We start from the raw sequence: 11,647 nt of genomic DNA on the forward strand, positions 1-11,647 counted from the left end.
TATAAATATGAGAGAATGAACAATGTTAAAAATACATTCTAAGATCAATCTGATATAAATTCTTTCACATTCTGATGCACTGATCATAGGCTCTGAGATGGCTACTATACAACATCTATTCTGGCGAATCCACTCCTTTAATCAAAGTCCTAACTTTGGACCTAGTAAGCATCCTTCTCCCGAACTTCTAAAGCAGCAGCCTCTTTCTGGATTTTTTGGCATTGCCTTTAAACAGACCTTCATCTTCATCTCTTGACATTTCTACTCCGTAAACATTTGTAGCACAGCCTCCACAATGGGCCTAATATCAAATGGGGGAGGATGGTGTCTCAAAATGTAACCCATTAGTTTCGAATTTCGAACTGGGCTTTATCAATACCTTCGGCCAAGGTTTAAAGTATCGGTATCGAGTATCATATCGGTCAGGTGATTTTAAAAGACATATTGTCCTGTATCGAGTATTGTATCGCTTTAACTAATGTATTTTAATGTAATTCAATGGAAAGACGTATCAAGATATATTGTATCAATTGGGTCAAATATGGATACGTATCGTATAGTATCATAGGATACTTTAGACCTTGCCTTCGGCTAAGGCATATAACATAGCTGAAGTGCATCGCCAGTTTTTTTTTTTTTTTTTTTTTTTGATAAACTGCATCGCCAGGTTTCGAGACAGCAATAATTGGATCACCCACATGGTTTCTAATGATTGAATCACCCACAAATTTGCGTTGGGCTTTCTAGATTTTTTGGACTATACCCAGATGTTAAAGGATTATCCTACGCAATAAACTAAGAATATTCAAAGTCTGCATCAGTTCTCCCAACTCAAGGTATCTCCACTGAACAAAATCTTCTAGAGACGTTCAAAATCCACATTGACTAGGTTAAGAGTAGAGAATACCAACTCGGTTAGGTTTATCCTTTTAAGTAAACTGTACTTGTCAATATTCTATACTAATTAATAAGAGACTGTAATGTGTTTAAATGTGCAGGCGAACAGAGTATCCGTTTTGCTGGATTTCTTGACTTTCTTCTACAGTAATAAGCACGTCAAACGTTACAGATGTGGAAGAACGCATTTCATTTCTATCACGGAGACTGTATTTTGCAACATTAGCAAGTGCTGGCCAGCTTCTACGTATTTGATACTTAAGGGTAACTTGAAAGAAAAAGCAGAGAGCAAAACTGTAGACTTCGTTGACTTCCTTCGTAGGATTCTGGGCATTTCTCTATTCGCAATTTAATCAAGTCTAGAGTGAGAAAGAGGTTCGAAGACCTGATCCGAACATCACAGAGGTAAATTTCTGCCTTCTTTGATCTCCGATGGTTTGCCTTTTCTCTCCCAAGTTTCCCCTTTCTGAAAGATAATAGCCATTCTGTTTTGGAACACAGATTTTCTTCCTTTCTTCTCCTCTTCTATTCTCTCTTACTTCATCCTGTATAACTAAGAATGTAAATATTCCGTATGTTAACTAAGAATTGTTTCTTTTAAAGGATGGTGAAGTCATTCGGAGAAGTAACTTCTTCTCTTAATCTAAATTTGGGTTTTCCCCCTCCCCAAGTGAGGATGGTTTTCGAGGCTTGCTTTATAGAATGCTTTTATGGAGTCCAAACAACTGTTGTACTCCAACTCTAATGACTCTTTGTACGGTAGATTGACAATGAATATCTAATCATATGAAATTTTGTTTTATATTCCAATGCAATTTTGGAATGTCCTCTTTCCCTTTCTTAACTTAGGAAGCTGGCTCAGAAGAATTTCCAACAGCTTCTTGTACTGTCCATCTAACTGTGACCTGTGCATTGCTTAGGGGTGTGGTTGAAGGTAAACAGCAAAAATGGTGTCTTGTGGAGATGAGACTCCAGTAAAATTTGAGGTTTGTGATTATTAGTTTTTATTTTTTTGCTGTAGATGAATTTTTTGAACATGAAATGCTGAATGGTGATGAATTCTTCAAATCAGTTTTTTATAATCATTTTCTTTACTGGTTAGGGCAAGCATTCTGCAGTGTTAGTGTGCTGGATACTTGGAAATGGATGCCTTTTCGCATACAACAGTATGATGACAATAGTGGATTACTATACCAAGCTATTCCCAGTATGTGTTCATTTTCGGTTCCAGATACTTTGTTATTGATTTATGCAAATGGAGTTGTCTACTTGATTATATAGTTGTGCCAATTTGTACTAGATGTAAACAAATTGTATGAGTAGTTTTCACGAATCCTTGCTGTTCTAATATCAAGACTGAACTAATTACAGCAGCTGGGGTAAGTTGTAATTGTGGTTTATTAGACTAAAAATGGAAATGGTGCACATAGGATTAGATCAGATGTGGTGAGGCTGGGAATCACCAATCTGAATATAAATTGGTTTTTAAGCCAAATCTTAACAGTAGATAAGTCCACATGTTAGTCTTGAGACATAATCCTTCTACTGATTGGCTTTCTGGATCAAAATCTCGAAGTCTGAAGCTAGTCTGATCCAGTGCATCTATTTTGTACCTTCATGATATGGTCATAATGAAAGTTCAATGGTTCAGTCAACTTAAGCCATGCTCGATTCTCTCATTTAATTCATGTGTTCCATAGATAGAAATCCCTCCTACGAGAAAATATCGATGTCGTACCCTCCAATTCATTCTATCCTATCTTGCAGTTAAGTGGACCTAAAAAATGTATGTTTTCAGTTTGTTTAAGTGTAATTTACTTGGTTTATATTTCCAAGGAGCCATAGAAACTGGAAATAGAAAAGAAATAACATTTTTCAAACTGAATGGATTGTATTTCCAACCCTGCAATAGTCTAAAATGTTTATGCATCAAAGTGATTAGGACCTCCCACTTCACTCGACTCCACCTCCAAAAGTAGTAATAATAATAATAATAATAAATAAAAAGAAGAAGAAGAAGCAGAAGAACAGAAAAGTATGGGAAACAAAAACAGATGAGAACTGGTGAGTTGTGAGGTGATGGTCATGCTGTCTTGTTTTGTCTATTATTCCCACCCAAATTCACCTGTTTTTTAAATGAAGCTTTTGGCATCTTCGTTATAAGCTAGTGTTTTAGACTTTTAGTCATCATAGGGGATAACCTTAAGAGAAGTTAATGAGAAACGATATGCATAGCATAGGCCTTGTATCTAGCATGGCCTCAAAAAGAACTGATTGGAGGGCAAGAATCCATGTAGGCGACCCCATTTAGTTGGGAAAAGGCTTATTGTTGTTGTTGTAGGGGACAGATAAGATTTCTCTTGGTGAGAGCATTTAACAGGAAGGTATCCTTCCAGACCTCTCTCTGTAAATAACATATTAAGATGTCCTCAAAATGTCTCTAGTTTGTGTTAAGTAGAACCCATGTACTGAATAATCCAATATCTAAGAAATTCCTGGGTAACAGTTGTAGAAACTCTTTGACATAGATACATAATGATCACACTTTATTATATGAGCTGAACATATAGAAGACCCATATCTGAAAAGCAAAAACCCTTTTTTTTCCTTTCTCTGCTCTACTACTAAATGGTTTTTCAGTTTTATGATACAGAAAGTTGGTGAGTAAATTATCTTCATAAATCATCCGCTAGCTACTTAAATTGAGTAGAAATGGTAAATATCAATTAAGGGCACAACTACCATTTGCAATATTTTCTAAAAAGATGCATTGTCTCTCCCCAGCTCATTACCACCTTGTGTTTCTTGCTTTGCCGTGCAGCACTATCACCCTGCGAGGGTACTGATCCTTGTGTATCAACCTTTTGCCCTTGTAACACTCACAGCATTAGCATACAATGATGCAAAGATCAATACTCGAAGAAGGAACTTAACTGGATATATCCTTTTCTTTATAAGTTCTCTATTGGTTCTAGTTGTGAGTATGCATACCCATGTTGTTTTATTTTATCATACAAGATATTCAAGAATTCTACCTGTTAGATTTGGTAATTCACATGTAACACATTTCATTGTTTCTTTAAGCACATGACATATTTTCCATTCTGTGGTAGTTGGATTTAGCTACATCAGGAAAAGGAGGACTATGGACTTACATCGGTATCTGTGCCATCGTGGGTGCCTTTGGGGTTGCTGATGCTCATGTCCAGGGTGGAATGGTTGGGGACCTCTCCTTCATGCATCCTGAACTGATCCAAGTAGGGAGGTTATTTAATGTTCTCTGACAAGTCTTACCCACGTTTATCACAGCATATCATCAAATTGCATCTTCTTGTAAATCCTGCAGTCTTTCCTTGCTGGTTTGGCTGCATCAGGGGCTTTAACCTCTGCTTTGAGGCTAATCACAAAAGCAGCATTTGAGAGTTCTACTAATGGTCTCCGCAAGGGTGCTTGTATGTGACTCATTTCTTAATTGGACTTCTTTTTCCTTGAGCTGTTTCTTAACCTTATATTAGTTGAATAAAGTAGTTTTCTTTTTCTTTTTTTTCGCTTTTTTTGGGCGGTGGAGGTTGGGGATGATTCCTGTTGACATTGTTTTAGTTCAAGCCATGAAAATTAAACTTCCAGTGGCATTAATGGGGGATGTAGAGCGAAAGTCATAAAATTATATTTTGAGGTACTTGATAGTAAGCACATTAAGCTCCATCATAGTCCTTGAAAGCAATGTTTCATAATTTAAGCTATCCTTTGTGAAGAATTCGCAACAGACTAGATTTGTTACTTTCTCAGTACAGTTCATTTATGAGATTGACAATTGTAATGTTATTTATTATTTTTCATGACCTATATGTTGCTACATTAACATCTGTCAATGTGGATATCAACCTTGCCTGGGTAGCTATTTCACATTGCATTTTTCACAGATTATCCTGCTCGCTATGTTCTATAGTGTTTCTTGTTGGTCACCTTCTGCCAGCTTGGGATATCTTTCCAGGTGCAAGCCCTTCTCAAAAACACTGTCAATTCATTAGACTATTCACCTTCAGAAGCCCCTGCTAGTTTCTCAAAATCTGTTAGAAGTGACAGCCTATAGTTTTAGCTGACCTCCTTTGGTAGGACTGGGGTGCAAGCAAGGAACAATGCTTTATTAGAATTTGAAGCTAAATGATGATGCAGTTGGATTGATTTGTAACTGGTGAACAGTGATGTTGCTGAGCTAATTCGTGAAGTAGATTACAGTAGAAAGTATGAATTGCTAGAGAAGTTCGTTTCCATGTTTCAGAATTCTTAGTTCCATTGTATAATGTTCATTGTGATGGTTCTTGCTATTCATATGAAGCTGCTTAGCTTTATTTTGTGGACCCTATGTTACTCTGTTCACTCTTTAGTGCATTGATTTGAAGACAACTAGCATCTCTCATGGATGTATTTGGTTGAATGCTTACCCTTTATCTTCATTCTTACTGATGAGTATAGTTTTACTCCTGCTGCAGTGCTATTCTTTGCTATTTCATCACTTTTTGAGCTGCTATGTGTTATTCTCTACGCATTTGTCTTTCCCAAACTGCCAATAGTGAAGTACTATCATTCAAAGGCAGCCTCTGAAGGGTGCAAAACAGTTTCAGCTGACCTTGCTGCTGGCGGCATCCAAACAGAAACAAGTGAAGGTTTATATTCCAGCTCTCTGTCAACTGATATACAAGATATGCAGCTTTTGGAATCATTGCATCCTGCAGAAGGGTCCAAAGTATTGGATCGTCTGAGCAACAAACAATTGCTTGTTCAGAACATTGACTATGCAATTGACATCTCTCTGATATATGTGCTAACATTGTCAATCTTCCCTGGGTTTTTATCTGAAGATACTGGATCTCATAGCCTCGGTTCATGGTGAGTCCTCCAATACTTAGAGACAACCAAACAAACTAGGTCAGACACCTTTTATGCTTGAGATCAGTGAGTGTTAATTTATCCCAATGATTTTTCCATGAGTCAATACTGGGGATCATGCTTGTCAAGACTCCCAAAACTTGAACCGAATTCAAATGGTAACCATGTGAGTCACTCTGGTGTTTCTTTTTAAGGGTATTCTCTTTATCTTGATTTCAAAGCATCTATTTGATGCCATCCAATGAAACAATTTTGTCAATTTATTAGATGACATGCACATAAAAAGCAGCTAAAAATTATGATATATGTCGCAAGCAATTGTTGTAAAATGAACTTGATCTCCTTTGAGCACAGCCGTAATACTTCATTTGGGAGGACTGATGTTCTGCTTCCATCATTTTTAGACTTCTGATTCACTCAGTCAGTTGACAGCTTAAGAAAGCTATTTCTTCACAAATGGGGTTTCCTTTACAAAATATCTTGACTGAAATGGTCTCCCCAATCCCAGCTTTCGATTTGCAACTTATGTTTGGTATCTGATTTTTTTCAGGTATCCACTTGTCCTGATAGCAATGTATAATGTCTGGGATTTGGTAGGAAGATACATTCCCCTTATAAGATTTCTAAAATTGGAGTCAAGACGAGGCCTAATGGCTGCAACTCTTTCTCGTTTCTTACTCATCCCTGCTTTCTACTTTGCTGCCAAATATGGAGATGAAGGATGGATGATGATGCTGACATCCGTCTTGGGATTAACCAATGGTTACCTGACTGTCTGTGTCCTCACTGCAGCACCCAGTGGCTATAAGGTTGGTTAGATTTCCTGTATTGTCGTCATAAGTTCTGAAAGTTCTCCCACCGAATGGTGTTTTCCTTTCATGTTTTATCTTATTGAGACATCTAGTATTTACCCTTTTGCAGGGCCCAGAGCAAAACGCTTTGGGAAATTTGCTTGTATTGTGCCTTCTTGGTGGTATATTTATAGGTTTACTGCTTGATTGGTTGTGGCTCATAGGCAAAGGCTGGTAAGATTGAAGTCGCTGTTCCTGTATTGTGCTAGAAATACAAATATTTCTGCTTGGCTTCTGGGAGAGAGAATTGAGCAACAGCCACTTTGATTGAATGAGGGGTATCTCTGATTCTCTGATATGATTAATGATGAGATTTTGCCTCACTATGTGAAACTGTGAATGGCACGGTGCTTGAGAACACAACTGATGATCCACTATTCAGATTTTGGGAAATGGCCCTTAATCAAAGATGCAAACAATATGTTTACCTCTCCTCTCTCAGATGTGGAACTAAAGATCCCACAATAAGAGGGTAACGTGGAAATAAAATGAATATAAAGTTTAAAACATTGTAAGTTTGCAACAAGTAATACATATATATACACATGGGCCGAAGAGATTATCAATGCTTTATTGCTTTTTAGAGGTGAGCATCTCAATGGGTCACACTCCTAATATGTGGTAGAGGTGTAACGGGAGCACAAACTTTTATTCGATCAAGGTAGAAGATTTGGACTCATCTAGGAGAGGGATTCACCTCTGGGGTGGCTCAATTAGTAAAAGATCAACTCTTCCACCTAGGAGGCCAGAGTTTGAAGCCCTTCAGAGCCTAGGGTGAAAAGCCCCTTCCCCCAAGTCATTTTCAAATAGGTAAAAATCCTTGATTTCACGTCCTTTCAAGCCATTTTGTTAACACCCTTGAATCAATATATGTTTGAGAAAAAAAGGAAGCCAATCAAGTAGAGGAAGAGCTAAAGAAGAAGAAGCCGCATGTCAAGCAAGCACTTGGTCCCTTGGTTAGACCGTCTGGGAACTCAGCGCCCCCTTCCCCCTCCTCCTGAAAAAAAGAAAAAAGAAAATTCATAAATACTTAGAAGTGGGTTCTTCTTAAACAGCTGGTAATGAATTGTGAAGTAAGCACAATCCTCTACCTTCGTCAAGATAGAAGATTTGGACTTGTTAAAGCTATCTGGCAACCAATTAGGGTGAAATGAAGAATTATTGTTTAATATATAATTAAAAAAAAAAAAAAAAAGTTAAACCTTTCCATATAACGTGGCTGATTGAATAAGCATATGGCCAAATACCTTATGCATTATTCCATTGTGTTTGGCAGATGTGAATATTATATTCACACGTTTTTTTTTTTTGTAATCTATTCACACGTTTACCAAAACAAAACGTATAGGTATAGCATGGTACTAGTAGTGCTCTAATGGTTTGAATTCGTAGACTATTAACCGCAAGGTCAGGGATTCAAACCTCATCAGTAGTTTATTCGCCAATGCAAGGTTGGTTGAGTGGTAAAGATTCGTACTTCTCAGTGGAGAGGTATAGGGAGTCTTTGATTTTCTCCATTTATACGTGGAATGATCTTTGCAATGAACGCTCTTTAAATCCTATTATCCTAACGTCTTCTATTTACCTGAATAATTAATTTAAAATTTTTAGTTTTTGAGTAGATAGATAAAATATGCAAATTCAGACAATAAAGATTGTAAAAAGAAATTTTTTTGGCTGCTGCTAGTCTCTTACGTAAAACAAGTAAAATCAAGAGGTGTTAGATTTAAATGTATTTTTACATTTTTTTTTTTCTTTCTCCTCCATTAAAAGTTCGGATCATACCTATAAAGCAACCCTATGCTGTTGGTGTATGATGTGTTTTTTTTCTTTCTCCTCCATTAAAAGTTCGGATCATACCTATAAAGCAACCCTATGCTGTTGGTGTATGATGTTTTTTTTTTCAAATGGAGCTGATCGAAATCCGAAGGATCAACAGATCAGATCCTTCTTTAGGTAGGATGATGATCGCAGGGATATATTTTTTTTCTTTTTCCTTTTAGGTTATTGAGAGAAAACCTCAATCTGAAAATCTCTCAGTTACGTGTAGAGGGTGACAGAAGCTTTGCAAATCGTCAGCTTCTTTCCTCTTCTTCTCTGTTCTCCCACACAACTCTAAATTCACACCCTTCTCTGTAAATTTTATGTTGTTGGTTACTTCTGCATAACATTTTCCAAACACTCAAAAGAGGTTCCCGGTCTGCTTTCTTTGCTTCTTTTATTTTTATTCCTTGCCGTGTCACTGCTAACTATTTATTCTACCTTGCTTCCACTCAACTCCATCTTTCCAATACTAACATGGGTTTGGTTATATATAAGAGAAAGAAATGTTCTCTCGAACCAAGCTTTCCCAGAAACCTTGCTGCAGGTTTTGCCTACCTTGAAGGTTTCCCATTGTCAGCAAAAAATGATTATCAACTTTTCAAATATTTGTAGGAGCCAAAGGCTGTTAAATCAAAGCCCAATTGTTCTTTTGTCAAGGAAGGTGCACAAAGAAGCTAACATTCAAGTCAAATGGAGAAAACCAGATTTTGGTTGGACAAAACTGAACTTTGATGGTTCTTCCAAAAGCAAATCAGGAATGGCAAGCATTGGAGGAGTCTTCAGAAACCATAAAGCTGAGTTTCTGCTTGGCTATGCAGGATCAATTGGTAAAACAACAAGTATGGAAGCAGAAATCGCGGCGCTACGACGTGGGCTTGAATTGGTGCTGGAGAATGGTTGGTACGATGTGTGGGTTGAAGGCGATGCCAAAGGATTAGTGGAGATCATCACAAAGAAGAGAAAGTTCAAGTCAGAAGAAGCGCAGAAGCATGTAAGAGACATAAACTTGATTATACCTGAGTTGAACAATTGCATCATGACCCATATTTACAGAGAAGGCAATAGAGCTGCTGATAAGCTTGCAAAGATGGGCCATGAATTGGATGAACCCTGCATTTGGAGAAACAATCCTCCAGAGGAAGTTCTAAACATTATGCATGAAGATGCACAGGGCAAGAGCTTCTTACGTCGAAGATAATTAACCCAGCTAATTAATTGTAAATTACTGTAAATGTATTTTTGGGGGCTGGCGTTGGTGTATGAACGTATGGAATGCATGTAATGGACGCAAACTTGATCCAGGTTGGTTACTTGAATGTATATATGCTAGGGATATTCTTTCCTTTTTAACACCAAATTGTTTGTATTTTACGTTTTTAAACTGTTTTTTTCCCAAGTATTCGAATTCTTGGATGAAAGTATTTGGCTCCATTAATCAATATTGATTGTTCTTCAATTACTCTTTGTTGATGTCTATGTACAAGGAGTCAAGGACCAAGAAAACATGTGTTGTATATATTTTTAACATTGATACTACTATGTATGAGTCAAATTTTTATACCCAAGATGGATGGATCTGCATTGACATATTTTGATGGATGACTCGGAAGATTCGATTTGTGAGATCACTTGACCGATTTGATGGGTCAACCTGCTTACCCGATTAGAGTCTATAAATATAAAGTCTATGTTCTCTTATTAGGTATTATTTTGAAATTTGGAATTTTCAACTTAAGGTTTTGGGTGAAAGTTTTGTGTCGTTTGGGGATTGGTTGAAAGTCTTCATTAATCTCTCCTATATATTTTTAGTTTTCCATTGTGAAGAGTCACATTGATGTGGACACGTAAATCTCTGTGTTCTTTCGATTTGTTTTGGTCTCTATTAGTGATTTCGGGTATCCATTTTAACAAATATAATGATACATTATCTTAAAACTTTTCTCTCCTAAGAATCTTTTGGGAATAAGATTAAGGCATAATAAAGTTTCAAACTTCCAAGTAATCTTGTGAAACGTTTTCATCTTCAATATTAAAGCAATCTTGTTAGAAAACGTTTTCATTTACAACACTTCCAAGCAACCTTGTGAGGATTATAAGCAAATCTTATCTACTAAACAAACTGCATGTGCTGCAAAATAATTATTACATCTATTATTATATTATTAATCATTTAATAATGTACATGTAAGGAAACCCAGCCTCGTCCAGATGACCCAGGCCTGAAAGTCTGGGCCCCGGCCCAGACCACAGGCAAAAGGTGGGCGGGCTTGGGCTTGGGCTGGGCACCGTACCTGCAGTCATGGGCCTTCTGATTTTTAAAAGTCACCATAAGGATGCCGAAGCTGAGACAAACAAATTAATGATAACGTGCATGGCACATTAGAATAATCTGTAGACTGGTTAATAGTACATTAGTACTTGATTACTATTTGAAAGAACTGTACGACCATGAGAGAGAGAGAGAGAGGGGGAGAGAGAGAGAATAGGCATAACGTACTAAAAATGGTGGTTGTGGAAATTGGGCAGTACACCATCGAAATTGCTTCTATCATATGCAATTATTCTCAAGCGGAATTTCAGGCCGTCGAATTCAAAATTACGATCGAGACTTCAATTCGACAGTTTGAGTTGTTTTGTTTTGCATGACAACCCTGTGAATTAACTGAAGTAAAATTAGTACAACATCAAGGGTTTACTATACTAGAAAGAGAGAGCAAAGTTGAGAATTTTGAGTCCATCAAAGTTCAACAGGTTGAAGTGGACCATTTCTTTTTGGATTTATTTATTTATTTATTAAGTGAAATGTCAATTAAGTAAACAATAATTTTTTTAGAGATAATTACTGTTGCCTCTTGTACTATAGTTTAATTACTAAAAAGACCCTACTTTGTATGAGATTACGATTGCCCCCTCAGTTCTAACATTGTTAAGAGACCGTTACATTTAAAAGTTTAATGTTTATTTTGTCATTCTAAAATTAAAGTCAAAATACAATAATATCCACATTTAAAAAAAAATCATATCAAATACCAATTTTAGAATTGTATTCTTATTATTTTGAATTTCAAAAAAAAGGTTACTTAAACTATTTTTCTTAGAATATTTTTTCTAAGAAAAAGAACTTCTTAAAATTAATAACGTCAAATTAAATAGTAAATAAATGAAAATCTAATGGAAATGAAAAC

General features: G+C 36.6%; 1 protein-coding gene across 1 annotated transcript; it reads left to right on the top strand.

Annotated features, from left to right (window-relative positions):
• Positions 1-983: 983 nt before the first annotated feature.
• Positions 984-7,524, top strand: LOC149004460 (equilibrative nucleotide transporter 3-like). Its single transcript, XM_089169335.1, has 9 exons — positions 984-1,302; positions 1,818-1,883; positions 2,000-2,104; positions 3,719-3,874; positions 4,011-4,154; positions 4,244-4,349; positions 5,391-5,787; positions 6,338-6,596; positions 6,709-7,524. The coding sequence occupies exons 2-9, from the start codon at positions 1,845-1,847 to the stop codon at positions 6,814-6,816; spliced, it is 1,314 nt and encodes a 437-aa protein (XP_089025461.1). The 5' UTR covers positions 984-1,302; positions 1,818-1,844; the 3' UTR covers positions 6,817-7,524.
• The last annotated feature ends 4,123 nt before the right edge of the window (positions 7,525-11,647 follow it).

Source organism: Hakea prostrata, chromosome 9 (genome assembly GCF_041222555.1).
Source record: "Hakea prostrata isolate BN-2017 chromosome 9, UWA_Hpros_2, whole genome shotgun sequence".
In the NCBI taxonomy this organism is placed as follows: Eukaryota; Viridiplantae; Streptophyta; class Magnoliopsida; order Proteales; family Proteaceae; genus Hakea; species Hakea prostrata.

Coding starts and splice junctions, on each gene's coding strand:
- LOC149004460 (XM_089169335.1), top strand. CDS start 1,845: ATGGTGTCTTGTGGAGATGAGACTCCAGTAAAATTTGAG. Junction 4,155..4,243: donor TGCATCCTGAACTGATCCAA/GTAGGGAGGTTA, acceptor TAAATCCTGCAG/TCTTTCCTTGCTGGTTTGGC. Junction 4,350..5,390: donor TGGTCTCCGCAAGGGTGCTT/GTATGTGACTCA, acceptor CTCCTGCTGCAG/TGCTATTCTTTGCTATTTCA.